This window comes from Punica granatum, chromosome 3, assembly GCF_007655135.1.
Source record: "Punica granatum isolate Tunisia-2019 chromosome 3, ASM765513v2, whole genome shotgun sequence".
Lineage (NCBI taxonomy): Eukaryota > Viridiplantae > Streptophyta > Magnoliopsida > Myrtales > Lythraceae > Punica > Punica granatum.
Window position 1 is genome coordinate 31758151 of NC_045129.1, and position 23031 is coordinate 31781181.

The 23031-nt window shown below is 39.8% G+C and overlaps 2 protein-coding genes and 1 pseudogene across 2 annotated transcripts; 1 reads left to right on the forward strand and 2 right to left on the reverse strand.

Moving 5' to 3' along the window:
• The first annotated feature begins 1422 nt into the window (after nt 1-1422).
• LOC116201452 (protein RETICULATA, chloroplastic-like) lies at nt 1423-4587 on the forward strand. The gene is made up of 7 exons (XM_031532698.1): nt 1423-2184; nt 2386-2484; nt 2593-2816; nt 3283-3352; nt 3597-3676; nt 3921-3985; nt 4238-4587. The coding sequence occupies exons 1-7, from the start codon at nt 1696-1698 to the stop codon at nt 4429-4431; spliced, it is 1221 nt and encodes a 406-aa protein (XP_031388558.1). The 5' UTR covers nt 1423-1695; the 3' UTR covers nt 4432-4587.
• A 336-nt stretch (nt 4588-4923) lies between these two features.
• On the reverse strand, nt 4924-7830 carry LOC116200532 (annotated as a pseudogene).
• A 7149-nt stretch (nt 7831-14979) lies between these two features.
• LOC116202067 (GABA transporter 1-like) lies at nt 14980-18858 on the reverse strand. The gene is made up of 7 exons (XM_031533581.1): nt 18604-18858; nt 17609-17839; nt 16691-16788; nt 16258-16444; nt 16037-16167; nt 15684-15917; nt 14980-15483 (listed from the first exon to the last, which is right to left on the reverse strand). Exons 1-7 carry the CDS (start codon nt 18749-18751, stop codon nt 15103-15105), a joined length of 1410 nt encoding a protein of 469 aa, XP_031389441.1. The 5' UTR covers nt 18752-18858; the 3' UTR covers nt 14980-15102.
• Between the last annotated feature and the right edge of the window lie 4173 nt (nt 18859-23031).

Consider the following 23031-nt stretch of genomic DNA (forward strand, 5'->3'; position numbering starts at 1 on the left):
TACAACAATTATTAATGAAATAATTATGGTGTTCATGTCCCCAATATGGCACTATAACATAAAGGAAATGAAGAGAATCTCGGGCTTAACAAGGATGTTGTTTTAATTCAATATGTATTTTATTTAAAATTTCATCGAGTCCAGAAGTAATTGTGCTCGTTTTCAACCTAAAAACTTGAGTTGATATGTGGTGACATCAATTTCTTAGATACCTTTATATGTTTCTGACTATGGGAAAACAATTCTCGACATTTTGACACCTTGAAGCATTGGATGCTTCCGATAAAGCTTCTTAAGATACCTATTTTAAGAGGCCGGGAACAAACAGGTTATAGTCGAACTATTCCTGATTTAGCCTGAATTGTACAAGCAGGACGGTGGATTATACATAACCACGTCTTCGAAATTATAAACTTTGAAAACTATAAAAACATTATATATATATATATATATATATAGACTTTCGCAAAGTCCAGGAATTATAATAACCAATTAGTAATATTCACCTTGCAAACACGGATTGAGCTAAGTCGAAGATTTGTCTCCGACGATTCTCTATATTTGTGATATTAATCCTTTGTAACCGCGGTTGCCTATAATTTGGTCAGTGTAAACTAAGGGCATGTTTGGTTTTGAATTTTTTTTTTAATTCCACTCCACTTATTTTCACAACACAATTGTTACTTTTTTCTTTTTCTTCAATTTTTTAATCATTCAATTTAATATTTAATATTAAATTCTCTCAACTATTCATTATTTTTTTTTTCATAATTCAATAACACAATCATTATTTTCTCTCAACAATTTATTACTTTTTTTTTTCTATAATTCAACAAAATAATCATTACAATCTCAAATAAATATAATTATTTATAGTTGGAATAGAGTAGAGTTTAACTCCACTCCATTCCCAAACAACGGCGGCTACGTTTGAAAAGTTAGTGTGATTTTAAAATCATGATTTTGATTTTAACTCAACACACTACACAACAAAAATACACATTTCCCAAGTCAAATTTATAATACCATCTCATTTGTCTTTTTCCACAATCAAAATCAAAATCATGATTTTAAAATCACACTAACAAATCAAACGCAGCCCATATCTCGATTACATGCTCCGATTGAAATCAACTAAATCTAAGAACTGCGCATGAAGATGGTGCATAAATCGAGAATGAGGATTTCATGCGGTAACACTCATTCTCGATCCAGAATCAAGGAGATTTTGTTTCAATCACTCATTCCTGAGACTACCCTATATCATTATTTCCAATCATTTCGAACTCTGCTAGATCCATGGACCTCTCTAGTAATTGATAAAATGGCGCGTAACATTAGGGACCAAATTGAAATTTCTAACCTTCAAGGGATCTGTCGTATGTAATATGTTTTATTTAGGGGTCCCGCTGACTGAGCACGGGAGCTTTTCGTGTGGGATTCGGCTTCCGACACGGCTATCAAAAGTCCCCCATTTCTAATTCGCTTCAATCCGGCACTGCCTTCTCTCGTGTCCGGCAGCCCGGTCGCTCCGACCCGACCCGAACTGATTTTGTCCTGTCAGCCCCATATTATAACTACCGCCAACTCTCGCTCTCACTCACTTGGCGGAACCCCACTCGACTCATCGCTCAACTCGCCGCGTATCAGCTCAACTCAGTTTCGGCGTCCCCTCTCTGCTCCACGGCGGCGGCGATGTCTGCTTACTCGCCCAATCTGCAGCTCCCTGGCCTTCTCCCCAATCTATCGACGGACGCTTCCTCGTCGACCAAGCTCGAGCTCAAGCTCAAGCTCCTATGCTCACTCAGGGGCCCCAACTTTTCCGCAGTGCCGCTCCGGCTCTCCGCCGTCACGACTCGCCGCTGCCGCCAGCTCGTCCTCGCCAGCTGCGCCGGGTCAGACTCCAGGGGTTATCTGATTGAGGAGCCTAGGGTTATAGACATCGCCGCCGAGCTGAGGATCGACGGAGGCGGCGGCGGCGGAGACGACAAGAATGTCGGGGGAGGAGGCGGTGGGGAAGGCGGCGGTGATGGTGAGGAGGAGGAGTTTGGGCCCATCATGAAGTATGCGGATGTAATGAGGGAGACGGAGGCGCGTGGGGCTAAGCTACCGGCGGACATGTTGGAAGCTGCGAAGACCACCGGGCTTCCCAAAGTTATTCTCGAGCGATATTTGGACTTGCAGGTTCATTTGCTTTCTCGTTGGACAGCTTTGTTTCGGTTCTTTTAAGGAAATTGTTTATGATCAATGAATTTTGAGCTGACCAAATGTTAGCTTACTAAACTTGTCAATGGAAATTTTTGCATTTGATGCTATCCTTACTTCTCAATTTCTCGTTAGTAGCTCGGTAAGGTTTTGAATCCCATTTTTCCATATTTTTTGCAGGGCTTGGCGTGGCCGCTCGGTTTTCTGATGAAGCACTTTGCGATGCTTCGGAACCGAATGCTAGCTGATCCCTCTTTCCTTTTCAAAGTCGGAACAGAGGTTAGCTGAATTTTGAACTCTCGCCTCGGCTTTATATTTCACTGACAGGAGCCTGGAGTTGTATCTATGCATTTGGATAATTTCTCTCTTGGTAATGGGACGTTGCAGATAGTCATTGATTCCTGCTGTGCAACGTTTGCCGAAGTCCAGAAAAGGGGAAAAGATTTCTGGGCAGAGTTCGAGTTGTACGTCGCAGATTTGCTGGTCGGTTTGGTCGTTAACGTTGCATTGGTGGGCATGTTAGCTCCGTATGCTCGTGTAGGGAAACGATCAGTATCAGGCGCAGGCTTTCTTGGACGCATTCAGCATGCTTATAATTCTCTTCCCAGCAGGTTTGTGTCAAGAACTAACCTTCCGGGGATTTTCGGGCAATCTTTGGCAGTCTAATTTCTTATGGTACCTGGTGCCTGGAGTGTTCCTGACATTATAACTAGGGCCATTCTGGTGGCTCTTGGACAATCTCAGGCTCCTCGGCGGGTCACATGTCAATTTAGTAGGGGTTGTAATGTGTTGCTGGCTTTATAGGTTATAGGATTTCTAGGAAAAAGAATTTCATGGAGTCTGGTTCCGTAATAGCACGTAGTTCGTGATGCATCTCTTCTAATTGTAGGGATTGTCTTTCTTGTTCCCTTGTTGCAATTGCTACATATCTTTGAACAGAAGGGGGGTCAAGGATCTTGTTTCTTGATTGCAGACATTTCTTTCCTTTTCTTACCTTTTCGGGTTAAAATAATTATTCTTTTTTAGGAATATTGTGCATGGACATGACCAGAGTTACACCCTATCTTTCCTGTGCAGTGTTTTTGAAGCTGAAAGGCCAGGCTGTAGCTTCTCGGTGAAGCAGCGGATAGGAACATATTTCTTTAAGGTACCTCTCTTTGAATAACACTTTAAGTAGGATCAGACGTATTTTGTTTGATCGACGATGTTTATCTTTCTATAGACGGAGGGAGCGTAGTGATTGAATCTTTTTCATGCGTACTTGCTTTTTTCATGTTGTACTGCTGATCTCTGTTTCTAAATAATAAACATTGCTTGTATAGTAAAGTGGCAGTTGTACTAAATTGTGTGGTTTCTACCAACTAATAACTATGGTCATGTTCTCTCTCCAGGGTGTATTGTATGGATCGGTTGGGTTTGGATGCGGTCTCATTGGTCAAGGCATTGCAAATCTGATTATGAATGCAAAGAGGTGGAGATTGTTCCTGTTCGATAAACATTTTCATCATAGCTAGTTGTTCTGTGATCTTCTTCTGTACATATATGCAAGTCTCTTATTGCAATATGTGGCTTTTTTGATCCACAAGCAGAATATCTCTTTCGTCGGGATCTAAGTAACATACAACCTAGTCAATTTGGGCGGTTTCACTGTATGCCTTGTCATTACAGTATTCATCTTTTCCGATGAAGTAATAATCACTTGTAATTGTTTCCAGGAGCATTAATAAATCTGAGGACGACATACCGGTGCCACCTCTCATGCAAAGTGCCGCACTATGGGGTGAGTTCTTCGGACATTGTTTGGATTTAAACTTTTCCTTGTATTCTATTGGATTAACTATGAAAGTTTCTTGCCTAGCTGATTTGATTGTTGCAATTTTTATCTTTTAATATCTGCGGTAAAACATCGTTGTCAATGATGTCTTATGATCTGTCGGTATGCCTGCTGGAAATTCTCCATGTTATAGCATGCCAATGCTTTGTCAAACGATATCTCGGGACCTGCTGATTGCTTTGCCATCTTCCCTATCAGGTGTGTTTCTCGCAGTTTCTTCCAACACCAGGTATCAGATAATCAATGGCCTCGAACGGTTGGTCGAGGCCTCACCTTTGGCCAAGAATGTCCCGCCCGTTGCTATGGCTTTCACCGTAGGGGTCCGCTTTGCTAACAATGTCTATGGAGGCATGCAGTTTGTCGACTGGGCTAGATGGAGTGGGGTCCAATAGCAGTACTTGGTGCCAACTAGTAGCGATGTATTCTTCCTGCATTTTATTAAATATCGGTTCTCTTCAAGCATACACTTTTCAATCAGTCGACAAGCCCAAGCCTTGAACGTGGGCTGCAATCAATACAAGCAAATGCTTGGCGCTCTTCTCTCTCTCTCTCTCTCTCTCTCTCTCTCTCTCTCTCTCTCTCTCTCTGTTTTTTTTTCCCAGTCAAATTTGGCTTAAGGCGATCATGCTCGCCAAGTTTGTGCTATAGCATATTCATGCTTCTTTCCGAACTGAGAAATAATGTTGAACATGCTTCTGCACTAGAACTGAATCATTAATTCAGGTCGTGTTCGCGAAAGTATGCATTGTTCGGATGTGAGTGATATGTATCAGATCTAATCATACTCGAAATTAAGGCCAAGCCTGTCAGTAAAATGTGATTTCAAAATAATGAATTATACAATTCGATCAATTTCAATGCACATATAAGTGATCTTGGATAGTCTATACATTGGCAAACAACTTGTAAGTTTTGGCATCAAGAGCTATCTGCCTCATTGCCGCAATCGACGCGATTACCCCAAGTATCAAGAAGACCACTGCGACAGCGATGTTAATACAGAAGATGGGGGCTGCGTTTGGAAGGCTTGAACGTGAGGTTAAAGAAGACGACGGGTAGGATGAAGTCAAGTGGCATGAAGCTGAAGCGATCAGGGAATTGACGTCCCCGAAGAATGGGAGCATTGCTGCGATAGTTATCGCTGCAATGACTGCCAATGAATGGGAGATGACTCGAGGGATGACGTTCCGCGGGGAGAACTCGCTGCTCTTTGGGTCCGCGAATACCCGTTCGAGGGCTTCATTTATGGGTTGGCAGTAGACCTGCATCAACGATCTAATGGTTAGTAATTGTTGGAGAAAAATTGGGGAGTGTGAGAGGAAAAAATGTCCCACACGGGTTGAATGGAAAATATGGAAAATTTTATAAAAGATAAAGACCTAGTAACCATAGGCTTAAGCTTTTGGGTTGTATATGGGCTCGAGTCCAAATTAGGCTAATTTTATTTGAAAATTTATCCAACTGGTATCAGAGCCCATGGTTACAATCCTGGGCGTGTAAGGCCGCCTTAGTGTGGTGTAGTGCGCATATGCGCGGGTCCGTATGACCCGTAGGCTCGAGTGTAAGCGTAGCGTGCGCCTCAAGCAGGCACCCGTTGTGTCCGATATCGGGACTTCGAAGTGAGGGCGGGTGTGTTTAAGTATTGTGTATACACAAGTGGTCCCGTCGATTGGTTTAGGTCACGTGACTCGTGTAAGACGACACGATACCACGTGAGGGCGAGATGTTGGAGAAAAAGTGGAAAGTGTGTGAGGACAATTGTCCCACACTGGTCAAAGAAAGAAAAAATGGGCAGTTAATATAAGACAAAGGTCCAGTAACCCATAAGCTAAAGTTTTTGGATTGCATATGTGCTCGAGTATGAATTAGGCCCATTTTATTTAAAAATTTATCCAATTGATATCAAAGCCTATGATTATAATCCTGGGTGTGTAGGGCGGCTTCGTGCCTTGAGGTGCGCATAACGAGCATGTATGCGCCGGTCCGTGTGACCTGTAGGCTCGAGTGTAAGCGTAACGTGCGCCTCGAGTAGGTACCCGTTGTGTCCGATGTCGGGACATCGAAGTGAGGGCGGGTGTGATTAAGTCGTTTGGTCCCGTCGATTGATTAAGGTCGCGTGACTCGTGTAAGACGATACGATACTACGTGAGGGCGAGATGTTGGAGAAAAATTGGGGAGTGTGAGAGAACAAAATATCCCACACCAGTTGAAATGAAAATATGTAAAAGTTTATAAAAGATAAATGCACAGTAACCCATAGGCTTAAGCACTCGAGTCCAAATTAGATCCATTTTACTTGAAAATTTATCCAACAGTAATGTCGCGTCAAAATAATTATTAGATAATGAATCATGTTACTTCGAGCTGAGGAATGGAGTTAAACCAGGGAACCTCTTACCACGACCCATCTTCAATCCATCCAATCGATTGAAGGGTGTCCATAACTGCTATTGAGATCAAGATGCAATGGATCTTAACAACTTACTACGGCAACGGCATAGAGTTGAAGGATAGTGAGCATGTTGGTCATGAGGATGAACCATTTGGGCAGCAAGGGCCGGCCATCCACCGCAAAGTTGCTGAGGAATTGCCCTCCCGACTGGTTCCTGAAGGCCCAGTAACCCGATACTGCGACGCTGAAGAAGGTGACCGTCACAATGACGTAGCACACACACAGCCCCTTGAACATTTTCCCCTTCACTGGAGGCGCCAATGTAGCCTGTGTATAGAAAGAAGAAGTTCAATAGAAAAGAATATTTACGGGTTAAACTTGAATAACTCGAACACGACTAGTAATTTTTTGGCCATTATATTTCCCGGACCGGGATCTCAGGAATGATCCCATTGCCAAACGTAGTGGCAATGATCACAATGGCATTGAAGATCCCGAAAACACGGCTCTCGGCATCCCCTGAAAGGGAATAATCTTTCTTAGGCCTCTTGGATGAATTGCCTTCATAAAGGTCCACTTTTCAGGTTAGCCCTGTTATCAATCGGCTTGAAACACATACTCGTGTATAAAAGATTTACTTACCGACGTTGATGGAACCGGCGTTTGCGCAAGCACTATAAGCAAGGGCAGAGTACCAAGGACACCAAAGTGATGTGCCTGAGCGAGTGAAAGGATGAGAACTGGGCTAAAATCAACATTCGGCATCCGAAAATCATGACAAATTCGTAGAGCTTCATTGTCCCATCAGGCTTCAAGAGCAAATAAATTGCCTGCAAAAATAATTAATTAGCGATGGGCCTCAACCTCAGTCGGAATGGCAATGATGTCCAGTAAGTTCAAGTTCGCGATGATATGTGAGATCAACATTAGATATTTTGATCCCTGAGGGTTGCACGGTGTTCGCACAAGACAATGTGTAGTGACGACTAGCAATCCTATCTGATGCAAAAACCAAATCTAGGTAAACTTTTTTCTTTGCAAATCGGGTTCTAACCTTCAAGCATTGCCCTCCCAGAAGAGTGCAGGCCACAACCGCGACGTAGCATACCATGAACTGGATCAGGCCCACGTAGTACCGACCTCATCTTGATCCTACAAAAGCCGAAAAACTCAATTAGTGTTATCTCCACTGCGGAAGAGACGAAGACCTTTTTCGGCTCACTTTTTTATTTTACTCCAAACTAAATATATTTGAATTAATTAGAATCTATATAAAATATTAAAAGCCGGAACGACTAATCTTGCAACACTACATAGAACGGAGAAGGTTTTTCCTTGCGTGACCCTTCGTATGACTGCTAACAGTAATTTCACAAGTGGCACAATATCGTGATGCCATCTCGCTTTTTGAAACCAAAACACGTGCACTCATGAAATATGTAAATTAAAGACCATACTATACTGATCTTTTCAAACAAAAATAGCTCCTGGATGTGAGCCTACTTCTTCCACACGAAACGGTTGTTGAGAAGATAAATTTAACCGTAAGAATCAATTTATTGTTGAGTTATATTGCTTTTTCCTTCTAGATTCAGTTGATTTACTGTTATTTCTCTTTCACAATGGAGTAGATGTGATGATTATAGATATTGGACTGGGGAGTGAAGTGCACCAGAAAAAAAAAGGTTAATAAGGAACTTCTTCATGTTCGAATAGTAACCACATTATATTGTAAGCAAGCATATATACGTGCTACTTATAAGTGTTTTGCTATTCACGATATTATGTTTTATATTTGCGTTTTTAATAAATAAGAAAATTCTTTGATCCAATAACTATATGCGCTGTCTAGTCATTAAATTAAGAGAAAACATTCAATTTGATCCTTGAAAGATTGAGTTGCCAACGATAGTCCCTCAAAGAGTTTTGCCACCAAAATAGTCCCTAAATTTAGATTCCTTCTATCAAATTAATCTAACCGTTAACGGGCGCAACGAAAATCTGACGTTTCTTCTCCCTCTATAACTCTGTTTCTTCTCCCTCCCTTCTATTTGATAGGTGGAGAAGGAACAAAGGTGGAGCTCGGGTGTCAGGTATCACAAGGGTGTGCTTTACCTAAAAAGAAAAAAAAATTGTTTACTTTTTTTTGTTTCATTGTTCAAAACGATGTGGTTTTGAAATTTTTTTAAATTATTTTGTGACGACGTTAGTCTATATATACGTTCAAGTCAGATTTCCGTCACGCCCGTTAATAGTTGGATTAATTTGATAGACGGAATCTAAATTTAAAGACTATTTTCGTGGCAAAAATCTTTGAGGGGACTAAATTATTGGTAACTCAATCTTTCGAGGATTAGATTGAATATTCTCTCTTAAATTAGGAAGGTAACAATAAATTTTTTAATAATAACTACTCATCAATCTCTTTTCCGCTTATGTGGCATTCTTTCTCTCTCTTTTGCCCCTCCTCCCAACTTTTCAATAATCTTCATATTTTACTTTTCTTTTGTAAATTTGTGAGCACCAATCAAAGCAAATTTCATGGAAAAAAAAAAGTTAGGTGGAGTGCTTGTAACTTTCATTACAATTTTTAGTCTTACTTGTGAATAATTTTGCGTGTATGTGGCCTCCAGTTTTTTCGTAATTTTCGACGCCTTAAATAGAAAACGTTAATATTATTCCAAAAAATCCAAATAGATAATAATAATAAAAAAAAAGACATCGGGGATCGGACCACGGTGTGTGATGGGCAACATGGAGATTCATTGACAACTTTAAATGATTGCTCTGATTATATTAAGCGCTCTGATTCGGTATAACGTATTGCTACCTCGGGAAGGCCAAGATAAATGAGTCAGTTTAGATTATTGTCTCGAAAACATTACTAATTGTATGAGAAATGGAATCTGCATGAGTGAGACTGGGTGCTACTACATGATTAGTTGAAACAATAACCACCGTAATTATTTTCTTTTCAGCAGTTAGATTTTACTAATTATGATCTAGACCATACATGCATATATTAATTTTTTATTTAAAAATTCACGACTCATGTTATAACTTTTGATATTTTTAACTACTTCTTCTCGACAATGCTCTATCACGCCCGTGAAAGAATCAAATCCGATTTCCGATTCGACATTAAACAAAATGAATCCAACAGTTTAATAAATTAAATAATAATTTGATACTTTAAAGAAAGAAAAGGAAAGGAAAAAAAAATCAATTAAACTCCATCATCTTCCTTGGCCCTGCAAATCCCGATCCCAAGAAAACAACACCGAAGCAATCAGTGAAGAGATTAACTTCTGCTAATAAAATCCACACACAACATCAAGCAATCAGGGAAGAGATCATCACCGAAGATCCAAATTGTTTATCACCACTCAAGATTTCAATAGAATTCCTCGAGAAAACAAATTTTATCCATGCAATTGGTTGGATCCGTGGCGATGTAATTTGAAATTTGCATGACAGAAAATTTACGAAAACATAGAACTCGACCCTGATCTGCTTATAGTATTATGATCCAGAGCATCGGAGCAAGATCGATTATGATCTATGATGCCAAGTAGGGAGACAAACAACTCAACCGACGTCGCCGAGAGGGAATGGGGAGGAGTCGGGCTCAGAGTGGGCAGTCGAGAGGCAATGCAAGCATCGATGAGATTGAATTTTTCTTTCAATTTGAGGGATTTAACGAGAACGAATTTTTGATTGAATTTGGGAGATTCGATCCTTGTTCAATTGGGAGTCTATGAATATAAGATTTTTTTTCTTTTTATAAAGTAATTAAATTATTTTTATTTGATTGAACCGATACATTTCGGTTCAGTTTAATATCAAAGCGGATTTGACTCATTAACGGGCGAGACTGAGCGTCGACGAGAAGTTGCGTGGTCACAAATATCGATAGTCAAATTATGAGGGCGTAAAAATCTTAATGTAAAAAATCTTGAACATGTATACGGCTAATATCTTACGTAAGAGAATCTAATGGTTAAGAAAAAAAAACCATGATGGTTGTTTTTGCTATCAATTGCGGTAAAATCTCCATTATATCGATACTGATTTAGCACCATACAAGATATGATAATTTCCTGTGTTTCTTGCTCTATTTCTATCACTTTGCTCTACTTCTGTTTAAACTTCTGATCGGCCCTGGGTTGACTTTCTTGGTTGATTTTGACCAATTTGCTCCTGACCTTATTTTTGTTTGTATGATCCCCTCTTCATTCCCCGGGCCAAAATGAGGTGTTTACAGCTGGGACAGCAAAATCGAGCGCTTCAATAGGCAAGGAAGAATGTGGTGATGGCTTTTGAGGCAAGGAACTCATTCCAAAAGGTGATGAGCCATGGGATGAGGAGGCCGATACACATGATCAGCGGTCTCCTCTCGATCCTTTAGGACGAGAACATCATAAACCTTGATCAGAGGCTCATTGTGGATGCAATGCCATAGACTAGCGCTATCCTATCGACTATGATCAATGTTGTGATAGAGATATCAACCAAGGACAATGGGAAGTTCCAGTTAGAGATGAGACCTTTTCAGCTTCACTCAATGATAAGGGAGGCTTCTAGTCTCACAAAGTGTGTTGAGAATTGCGTCTTTAATTTTGGCCCGATCAATTTCCTATTTTGTAGATTTAAATCTCTATATTTTGGCTAGGCAATTCCTTGAGAATATTGTGTTTTAGGATATTACAAATAGAGATAATATTGGGACTGATTATGTTGAGTGAATCGGAGTAATATAAATATGTGTCGAGAGCATTGATGTAGAGTGCAGGAGAGCATTTAGAGAGTGCGGGTATTCTTAAGATGGGATATCTCTTTGAGGGGTTAAAGGTTCATTGTTTGTGTTCGACCATTGTGCTTGTAAAGGACGCACTCGATATGTACTCCACTCTGTGATTATTGCTTAATAAGAAGCGACCGATGAGCCTCTTTTGCCCATAGATGTTTCCTTCAAGTGTTTCCACTACGTTTGAGGGTTTTACCCTGTATATTTTGTATATAATTTCTTCTCTCTTCCGCTACATCTTCCTTGATTATTGAGTCGATTCCCAACAAAGTGCATATATAAGAGATTCAGGCTCTAGGTTGATGTTTAGAGAGCTCTCTATCGAACGAGGGGAGGACTTTTCAGATGATTCAACATATGGTGGGATACCTATTGGATAGCGGTGATGGAATATGGGAGTAGTGACTTTTCGCATCTTTTATGCCAAGGCCAGTGAGGGCGTGAATGATTGACGGGTGTGGTTAATGAGCATGCCCCAGAGGCTATTGGTTCAATAGTCAATTTTCTTCAAATGATGGGTAGGTTCCTTCCAGGCGAGGAGCCAATATATTGGCAGTGGGGCAATTGCCCCCCAAACTTTAAATTTTTTAAAATTTTGTCCTAAAAGTATGCTTATTTATGAGTTTTTTTAATATAAAATTAGTATTTTGCCCCCTGAAAAATATATTTATGTACTATTTATATCAAGTAATATTTTTGTCCCCCTGGATGAAAATCTTGGCTCTGCCCTTGTTCCTTCGGTTCATAATTCTATTCGCTGGAGTTGTAGCAACACAGACTCAAAGGATAGTCTCAGTTTTACCATCTGCAAGAAGCTTGTGGAGGTCAGCATTCACAACCTTCACTCTGTTACCGTGCGATTTTAGGCCTCTATATCGTTAGCTGTAGGAGGAATTTTAGTTTTAGTCAGCAATTTACTGCAAACTTAAGCTTTTTTCTATTTCTTGCTTGAAAAATGCTCAATGTCTTTTCAACCGTTTCATATTTTTTCTATAACTTCTTACGAGTTTTGTAAAATAAAAAAAAAAACTCGTCTTAATAAGTGTACCGTGACAAAATAACATTTGGTCACTATATCTTATAACTTATAGTGAAAAACTTATTTTCGTGATGAAATGTAATTATCACGATTGATAATGTTAGTTATAACGTTCTTTGTATCACAACATATGAAAATATCTATATACATATAGAGATATATATATCTACATATTTTTATTATGAGACTTTTCGCAATATATTTTCTTATGATAAAATTTCATCTGTGGCAAAAAATTTATCACAAGATATTTTCTAGGGGTGATGAAGAGATATGGCTATTCGTGCGAAAAAAATAAGAAGTCATTTATTTATTCCCCTATTGAGTGAAGGTGCAAAAATAAAAGGTGGCCCAAAAGACTCCAATATCCATTTTGTAGCATATTCAAATGGTCAAAAGGGTATTTGTGGAATTTCAGAAAAAACATAAGGGTATTTTAGGAATTGAAAATCGTGTTATGCATCGAACTGGGAAATCTCGAGAATGTCGATTATGAGGTGTTCACAACCGTGGAGAGGATGAAGCTTGTAGGCCGGGGTTACGCCTAGGCCAAGAAAAAGCACCTGAACCCCAGCCGCCGACAAAATAAGCGCCGTCGTGAGCTCACGGACCGACTGCTTGAACTCAGACAGAGGAGCTAGGGAGCGTCCGTAACAGGAAGTTGGACCTGCTGAACTCACTGGCTAATCTGGAGGTGTTCGTGCGGAAGTTGAAGGACATCAAACTGGTGACAAAGCTGAGGGACAAACATGGCTTCCAGGGTTTCGTCGCCATCGACCCCAATGGCATCTCCCACCGGACGGTGAAACCCCTTAAGAAAGGGATTGTGGCTGTGAATCTGGAATACCACACCTAAGTGAAGGGTTACGACCGTGTTAACTTGTTGGGCCGAGTTTCCCTCCTAAGTGAAGGGTTGTCGAAGATTGTTTAGGTTTAAGTCTATATGGATGATATCGCGTTTAAAAATCATGAATTTATTTTGAAAACAAGCAATATATATAGGAGGTTAAGGGTGGAAGATATACATATAATGTCCTGCGGAAGAAGGCAGGGAAGAAATCAACGAAGAAATGAGAAGATTAGAGAAGATAAGCAGAGTATGTTCGGTTCGGATCTTGTCTCCGTAATTCGAAAAAGATTACTGCTGCGTTTGGTTTCATAGTAGGATTTTAAAATCAGATTTTGATTTTGAAAAAGAGTGGTATAAATGTGACTCACATTTTGACTTTGTATGAATTATTTTGTTTTGTTGTGGAAAAAAAGTTGTATAAATGGGGCCCACTCTTTGAATTTGTATGAGTTGTTTTATTTTGTTGTGGATAGAATTAAGTTATAATTGTGATTCTAAAATTTCATCCACAAATCAAACAATCCCGTTACTGAAGTCGTTCATCTTTGAATGCAGAATTTGAATTCTAGGCTCATCGTCTTCAACCTAAACGGTGGAGATCAGCGTTGGAGTCTTAAAGCCTGCATTTTGAGTCTTTTGCTCGTTTGATTTTCTTGTTTGATGATATCTTTCAACTGAAGTTCTAATTTTTTTTCGATTAGTTGCGATTGTTAAGAAACTTGCTTTTTAATTATTAGTTGAGTTGATTGATTAGGACGTGCCTCTAGTTGGTGACTGATAGAAAAGAACTCCTTTTGTATTCCCATTATTGATCGATGGATGAGATCTGTGATGCTTTTGTCACGCGGTTTATGATCCAAGAAATATCCGGATCGGAATCCACTCCCCATCACCAAGGATCCTCAAATCTTTCTCCAAGTCCAACCGTCCTTGTCACTTGTAAGAAGAGCTCTGGCCTTGTTATCGAGAGCTCACTCCAACGCTCAAGTTAGAGAGTATTTTCAGATAATATTCGAGAAAGACTTTTAAGTTACCTTACGATCTGCTTATATAGAGGAATAGAGATGGTGTGTGAAAAATGAATGAGATGGAGGGGGCCTTGATAATGGGCCTATAAGCCTTCTCAGGCCTTTATGGTCAGTCGAGGTTTCTATAAAATTATGAGGCAAATGCTACATAAATTGAAGATTACCTCCACATCAGTTTACTCCCATGCCGACGAGTTTTTCACTTGGAATTCTCGGTTCTTTTGATTATTTTATTTATTATTGCTACAACATTGTTCAGGGTTGTAGAACTCGATTTTGGCCCGTGGCACTAGTTCGATGCCCGATTCACGACATTAGAAGGGTTTTTAAAAAAATCATATGATCGACCAGAATTACCGAAGAGTTGACCGCCATTGAAACGGTATCAGACAGCCACGATATATTACATTCTAATTGTTCATTTCATGAGCTGCACTTCAAGTTTTTACAACACCCGTGGATCCACACGGATTGGAAAATGTTGAAGTTGGAAGTCGATAAATGAACAGTGCAACAGCGCAAATTATCGATTTGACTAACCGCCCGGACCTCAACCCAATTGACAAAGCCGTAAGTGCCTGGACGTAGCTCCATCAATTGGCTTTCCAATGGTACCTCATGGTCCTTATTTGCCTACAGAACCAGGGACTAATGATTTTTCCCGTAAAATTGTGCAAAGGAGAGCTTGCAAACAGTGAAACAGATCTTTGTCGATTTCAATCGATCACCGGAGCTCCATAAAACTCTTTTGGCGAATCGCTGCCATTTCGGTGCTGCTTTCACCTCTTTTGTAGTGTGTCCATGTTTCTTTCCGTAACGAGAAATGATGTTAAAGAGCTTTGTGTAAAATTGTGATGTCGAAATAATGAGCTTACAAAACAATCAATGCAAACACCGAAACAAGTGATGTTGGCCACGATCTACATATTCAAGTAATCTTGGATAGTCTATACATCCGCAAACAACTTGTACGTTTTGGCATCAAGAGTTATCTGCCTCACCGCTGCAATCGACGCGATTACCCCAAGTATCGAGAAGACCACAGCAATGGTGATGTTAACCCAGAAGATGGGGCTCCGTTTGGAAGGCTTGAATGTGAGGTTAAAGAAGACGACGGGCAGGATGAAGTCCAGGGGTATGAAACCGAAGGCTCCGATCAGGGAGTTGATGTCGCCAAAGAATGGGAGCATGGACGCAATAGTTATTGCAGCAATGACCGCCAATGAACGGAAGATGACTCGAGGGACCACGTTCCGCGGGGAGAATTCGCCGCTCTTTGGGTCCGCGAATGCCCGCTCGAGGGCTTCATTTGTGGGTTGGCAGTAGACCTGCGTCGTCAACGTCGTAATGGTTAATGACATGTTGTTGAAACGATTGTCAATTACTAATTAATCATGTAACTTCGAGCCGAGGGATGGAGTCGAACCAGGGCAGCTCTTCACAGCTATCCAATTAATCCATCAAATCGATCGAAGGTTGTTGGTAACTGCCAATCGAGATCGAGACAGAATGGAGCTTAAGTACTTACCACAGCAACGGCAGAGAGTTGGAGGATAGTGAACATGTTGGTCATGAGGATGAACCATCTGGGCAACAAGGGCCGGTCGTCCACCACAAAGTTGCTAAGAATCTGCCCTTCCGCTTGATTCCCGAAGGCCCAGTAACCCGATATCGCAACGCTGAAGAAGGTGACTGTCACAATGGTGTAGCACAGGCTGAGCCCCTTGAACATCTTCCCTTTCACTGGAGGCGCCAACGTAGCCTATATGCAACAGAATATTATATTGTTCGATAAAAAAAACTTATCAGTTTAAAATATTCACGAGTTAAAATGGAATAAACTGAACACTATAAGTGATGTTTGTAGTCATTTTCAGCAACCTGGATCTCGGGAATGATCCCATTGCCAAAAGTAGTGGCAATGATCGCAATGGCATTGAAGATCCCGAAGACGCGGCTCTCTGCATCCCCGAGAACGGAATAGTCCTTCTCAGGCCCCTTGGATGAGTTTCCTTCAGAAAGGTCAATTTTTCAGGTCAGCCTGTTATTGCAGGACTCAATCGACTTTGAAAAGGTACTCGTATTTAAAAAAATATACTTACCGATATGGATAGAACCTGCGGTTGCACAAGCACTATAGGCTAGGCAGAGAACCAAAGACACTAAGTTGATGTACCTAAGTGAGTGAAAGGATGGGAATTGAGCTAAAATCAACATTAGACATCCGAAAATCATGACAAATTCATAGAGCTTCATAGTTCCATTGGGCTCCGAGAGCAAATAAATTGCCTGCAAATAAATAAAATAACAAAAAAATTGATTAGCGATAACAGAATTGGACCCGGACTTGATCAACGGGCCTCAACCTCAGCCCAGACGTTACGATGTCAAGGAAATTTGTGATGATAAGATCAACATGAGACATGTCGATCCCGCACAAGGCAAGAGTCAAAAATGACATACGATATGTATTGATTCTATACAACATCAAGATCAAGTCTAGGTAAATGTTTTCTTATCGGATCGTGCTCTGACCTTCAAGCATTGCCCTCCCAGAAGTGTGTTACCGACGACTGCGCCATAGCATACCATGAGTTGGATCGGGCCCACGTAAAACCGACCCCATCTCCGGCCTGCAAAAGCCCATTAATCCAATTACCATAATTCTTTCTTCTTGTTCAACGGAAATCTACACTAATGCTGCACTCGCCATAATATTAGGTTTTAATTGATACCTATAAAATTAAAAGATTGTATGTAGCAAAAAAAAAAAAAGAAAAGAGAAAAATAACTTTTTTCTTCTTGTTGAAAGGAAAGATAACTTCAAAGTGGACATGTATATTGAAGTGAGAAAACAGAGATAAGAGATGTGTGTATTAATTTAAATAGTGTTACAATTTTATTCAGGTGTTTGTTATTTTTTATTCACTTTTGTTGTTCTTCAATAAAGTCAAAGACGTAAAATCAAATAAAAAAATACCTATTATGATATTAAATGCTATCAGTAATATGGATATAGATAATACAGATATTAATCATGTCAATTAAAAAATAAAAATAATATTAAATACGGATTCAGACATTGGACCACATTGTCTGATCTCGACAGCTGGCAACTTGGAAATTCGTTCACAAAATTGGGACGTTTGTTCTGATTATAGTGCGTGCTTTGATTTGCCACTCAGGGAAGTCCGAAACGAAAACCTTGACACATCAATTGGCCCAAAATTCGCCAGCTGATATAAATTTGTTTCTTCTTCTTCTAGTTTTTTTTTTGTCGGCCGATATTTATTTGTTGGATACGTCAATTTCGTCAATTCTTGTATCAAAATCATTGGCCACATGAATGGAATCTCAATCTCTTGTGAAACCAGATCAATGTTGCTTCCATTTTATTCGGCGACATGTTAATCACTGTGGAGAATTAATTAATGATGAAGCCGAGGGGCTTACCCAAAATGTCGTTAGCCATATCTCGAAATCTGAGATGTCGATGACCGATCTGGGCCTGGTGCTCGAGGACCAAAGATATAAGGTTGTAGGAGTAGAAGGTCACAAGAGCACCAACGATGAGGCAGATTAAGCCGGCAGCCCATCCCAAGAAGGTAAACGCGTAGGGCAGACTTAGAAGTGCCGGTGCCACAATCGAGGTTGTTAGATGATAGCCGCAATGTAACCATGACCCTACATGTATGGAAAAAAAAAAGGTTGGTGATTCAAGTAAGATATTTCTAAAGATAGAAAAATCAGCCCATTGCAAGACTTTTACTTGCGATTATCTTTTTTTTTTTTTTGGCAGTGAACTTGCGATTTCTCATGCGGTATGATATGATAGATTTACTTGAAAATTTTTCGAAAAGGACAGCAGCGGTCTATCTATGTCCACCAGATTCTTCAAATGAAATGATAGTGGTGGAATTCATCAAAACAGAAGGAAATGATAATGGGTGGAGGACAGAGAAATTTAACTGCAGCATGAAACACAGAGTAGAAATATATATATATTTTTTATTTTCTTTTTCCTCTGCCCTACTTTGCAAATAAAACCCGCTCACATAAGGTAAACTTTGTTAAATGTACTGCACTACGTGATTGCGTGACAATTATAATTTGCCAATAATAATTGGCATTGAATTAACTCCCACATCTACTGACGAATCCACCGATCCCCTTGACAGTGCTATTAAGTGGGGGAGCTGTCCTAGAAGTATTCTCAGAATCAAGGTTGAAAGTGAACAGAATCTTTGGAAACTATACTTTATAGTAATGGATCAAATCAAAGATGATGTATACTTACATATTCCAGTAAAAATATAATATAAGGAAAAAAGTACTTTAAATAGGTAACACACACACACATATTTATATATATATATATATATATGCACGTACGTAAATGTTCCAATTAACGGGATGAGTTCTTCATCAGTTGGATTGATCGATCGTACCTTTGGATTTGAGAACAAAGAGAGCGCCCGCGTCGAGTTCCTTCTGGTCCTGGTGATGCGATGGCTGTTCATGAGTAGAGGATATGGAGCCATCTCCACCAGATCCTTCATCTTGCGCCATGGCTGATTTTGGTCTCACTGCTCCCATCTCTCTCTCATTGAGTTTGGTGAGTTTTTCAGACTAAAAACTAGAGAGAGAGAGAGAGATGAAGATATTATGGAGAGAGAGATACATGGAAGATATATACACACACACATGTATGTATATATATATAAGAGAGAAGGATTTTAGAAAGCAAAAGTCCGATGAACATTATTGGGAGGTCAACTGAAGGCTGCGGCCAGCTCAAGATTAAGAAGGTGACACCATATTTTCTTCCCTTTGACTTCCAACCCACCATTGATACAGTCTCGATAATAATAAAATATACAACTGTAGCGATGCAGTGTGGTCAGACACAAATTGCGCGAGCGGGCAAATTTTATCTGTCGTGTAGGAGTTTGATGTATATTGAAAACATCCCATAGGCAAATTAAGTCAATACCCGAATGACGATTAATTAGTCTCAAACAGTACGTATATTTTACTCAATTTATGTGTGTGTGTGTATATATATATATATATTATGAGATAGCAGTTATATCATTTTCATTAATAAAATACGAGTACAAACACATAGGGACACTATTAAACAAGAGAACAAAGACCAAACCGAAAATAGAAACTGGGAACAAAGACGCTCAAAGGGATAATATACATGTGAACAATACAGACAAAGACAACTCTGGACTTGAATTGACTACAAATGGTTTTCATATAATTAGTAATTTTCAAGATTTTAATTATTTCCTTATTTACAATACTACGATAACATTATCAAATTATAATCTAACTAAATAACAATATTCTAATATATCAAAAGAGACCATTTTTTTGCACTCGCGTCCAGAATCCGCCACTGTAAGACGGAAAAAGGCGAAAGGTTGTGGAAAAAGAGATTTAAAAGCGGCAAATTTTAAGAAAATGAGCATTGTGCTATGATATATATTCTCACATAGTAATAAAGTGGTTTTATATTTAATTCTTACCAGTAAAATTATTTTTACCTCTTTATTTAGATTTAGATTTTCTTATATTAAATCAACAGACATTCTTCGTAATAAAAATACAGATTTTCAATGCTAATATAGAGAGAGAATTTGAATATAAAATAAAAGAAAAGGCATGAGTTTATTATTATTTAATTTATTGACGTTTGAAATTCTATAAATTTATTTGTAAACACTTATAAATGTAATAAATATAATCACCTTCATAATACAAAATAAATAGTAACATAGGCAATTGAATAAGAGAGAATACTGTCAGCACCCAATTTCGGTCCATTGGCTCCAGGGGGGCAAAATCGTCATTTTTTTCAATTTATTACCTTTTCTAAAATAAAAATATATTAATTAATATAATAATAATAATAAATAAATAAATAAATAAATAAGAAAGAAGAAAAAAAAAAGAAAGAAGAAAAGAAAAGAAAAGAAAAAAATCTCGAGCAGGGTCGGGCAGGCCGGGCAGCGTTGACCGGCTGCCTGGGACCGCCGGCATTTAAAAAAAAAAAAAAAGGGATTCGGGCAGGGCCGGGCAGCGCTCGTCGGTTGCCCGTGACCCCGCTGGCCCCGGAGATCCCCAAAATCGTGATTTCCGCGATTTCTTCAAAATCGGCCGAAATCTTAACGGAAAAGCGGATGGAATTGCAATTAAATGGACATAAATACAATTCGGATAGGGTGGAACACAACCCAGCAAACGAAATGGGACAATTGGCTCTCGTTTTGAGGAATTTAGCGATCGGGAGAACTCGGAATTTTCGCTGGAAAATCGCAACTTTTCCCCCCGATTCCGACTGATTAAACGCCGATGAGGTCCCGATCGACCACGGTGAAGCATCGGCGGCGCCCAGAGCTATCTCCCGCGCCCATTTCGGCCGTCGTCGCGGTGTCCAGGGGCGAGAACCGCAGCCCAGAAGCCGTCGCCGCCGCTCCCCCCGATCCCGGCCGCCCTTGGCTAACGGGCCTCGACCCAGTTCTTTTTTTTCGCAGGCCCAGCCCAAGCCCATCCAGGCCCAACTTCCCTAGTTCGGCCCAGCGCTTTTTCGGGCGATTTTCACCTTCAAGCGGTCCGGTCCAGTCCGATCCGATCCGACCCGATTCATTCGGCGATTTTTTTTATTTTTACAGAGAAGCCCCTCAACTTTCCGAACTAGGTAAATTCTCGACTTAGTGGCATGATTAGGGTTCCTTTCATGAATATTATTGCTTGCTTGATGGATATAATGTGAAATGAGTGTTCTTGGGTCGCGTGGGTGATCGGATTTGTCCCGAACTCGATTTTACGAACTTTCTGTTTTGTCACATTTCAGTCCAGAGGACGTATTTTATTTTTTTAAGATCTGCCCCGAATTTCAAAATTATTTTCAATCAAGTCCCGGTCATTTTACTATTTTCCAATCAGTCCTTGGATTTTTCAGAATTTTTTAAGCATCCCAAGGAACTTTCCAAGTTGTTTCAGTTTAGTCCCTGGGCCATTTTTCACCCTTTTCAGATCTGCCCCGAATTTCAAAATTTCTTTTCAATCAAGTCCCAGTCATTTTACTATTTTCCAATCAGTCCTAGAATTCCCAGAATTTTTTAAGCATCCCAAGGAACTTTCCAAATTGTTTCAGTTTAGTCATGGGGCCATTTTTTATTTTCAGATCAGTCCCGATTTTTAAATTCATTTCAAATAAGTCCTAGGACATTTTCAGTAATTTTTTTTACACAGTCCCCATTTCTTAGAATTTTCAAATCAGTCCCCAATTTTTTAGGATTTTCAAATCAGTCCGCAATTTTTTCAGAATTCTCAAATCAGTCCCTGCTCTTTTAAAATCGTTCAATTCAGTCCCCTGGACATTTTCTAAAATATCTGACCCTTTCCTACTTGGATCACCCATCGACAATGTATGTGCCCCATTTAAATATTTTATTTTTGTGCAATGTGATCATGTCGGAAATTAGAGTTTATCGGGCGGTCAACTAATGGCTATCTCGACGGCTCGAAATCCGTAGACTAAAGCATTCGGCAAATTTCTAATTAACCCAAAAATTCTACATACGGGATAATCGGGACGTTAAATTTGGCTAAATTAAATCACTTGACTCTTTTAAATGAATTGCACGAACCAATTTAATAACCTGTAATCGCATCAACAGTTCAAGAACTGTTAGTCATGCCCTTTTTAAAATTCATAATTTCAAAAGCACCGAGATACGTACAACGTAATCTTGATTTTCATGCACATACATATTTACCGATTCAAGGGCATGATTACCGGTTCTTGTCCTGCCGTCACTCTATTGTAGGTTTGTGTTTAGAACGGGTTAAAACATGGGAAAATAGATTAATTTCAAATTCGGCTTAAATCAAACATGGGCAACAGTCAAATAGAAGGTTATATCTTTTGGGTTTTAGGTGAAAATACTCTTAATTTGTAAAAGCCGTATTGTCACGATACAAAATAATCTAAAAATAACCCATACATTCAGGACTTGATTACAGACCTCATGTCTGTCGGGTCCGTTTAAATAATGTCGAATGCTACATGCCCTATCTATCACTCCTTTGTTTGTTTTAAGGTAGGATTTGTATGCCAATATACCCCGGTTAATAATTAGTTAATTCACGTAAATTCGGCGATAACAAAACCCCATTGTTTGTTTATTTGAGCTTGCTTGTTACATCTTTTGCACTTGTTTGTTATGCGGATCGAGCCCGATTCCTTAGGACTCGATTCACACTGGGTCCAACGCCCAGAACCGTCGATCACGGGGTCCAGGGCCCCCATACACTGAGTGCGCATTTAATTTAATTTTCGGTCTTTTCCAAAATATACGGTGAGCATGAGTGAAATCATGGCCGAATGCGAACCGACCAGGATTTAGTCATTGTAGCTTGTCTTTTATTTATTTGAGAGAACAATGTAAGGTTTTATATTATACATACATTTATGTAAAATTTCGGTCGGAGAGTAGACGGTCAGAGTGCTTGTTCGAATTTACGGTGTCAAAATGCATAAGATGAGCGGAACTTAATTAAGCGATAATTAAATTAAAATGGCAAGCCTAGACAAGCTAGAGTACCGAAAAGGCGTGTGGAATATAGGCCCACACGTAATAGAACCCCCGAATTCGGAATTTTCGGTTCCGTACAGACCATTGCCTTAGCATTTTAGGTGTACCCCGTACCCCTAGACCTGAGTAGCTTGCCGGCCCTCGACCTTCGAATCGTAAAATGGCAAGTGGCGACTTCTTCTCACGTGCGTCCGTCGCGCGTTCCCAGGAAGGTGGACACTCCCAAGCCGCGTTGCATTTAGGCGCGCGCATGCGTGACCCGAC

Excerpts from the sequence above, each read along its gene's own strand:
- LOC116201452 (XM_031532698.1), top strand. The coding sequence starts at position 1,696 with ATGTCTGCTTACTCGCCCAATCTGCAGCTCCCTGGCCTTCTCCCCAAT. Across the intron at positions 2,817-3,282 it reads TATAATTCTCTTCCCAGCAG|TGTTTTTGAAGCTGAAAGGC; the intron begins GTTTGTGTCAAG and ends TTTCCTGTGCAG. Across the intron at positions 3,677-3,920 it reads CTGATTATGAATGCAAAGAG|GAGCATTAATAAATCTGAGG; the intron begins GTGGAGATTGTT and ends AATTGTTTCCAG.
- LOC116202067 (XM_031533581.1), bottom strand. The coding sequence starts at position 18,751 with ATGGGAGCAGTGAGACCAAAATCAGCCATGGCGCAAGATGAAGGATCT. Across the intron at positions 17,840-18,603 it reads CTTTGTTCTCAAATCCAAAG|GGTCATGGTTACATTGCGGC; the intron begins GTACGATCGATC and ends CCATACATGTAG. Across the intron at positions 16,445-16,690 it reads TGGGAGGGCAATGCTTGAAG|GCAATTTATTTGCTCTCGGA; the intron begins GTCAGAGCACGA and ends ATTTATTTGCAG.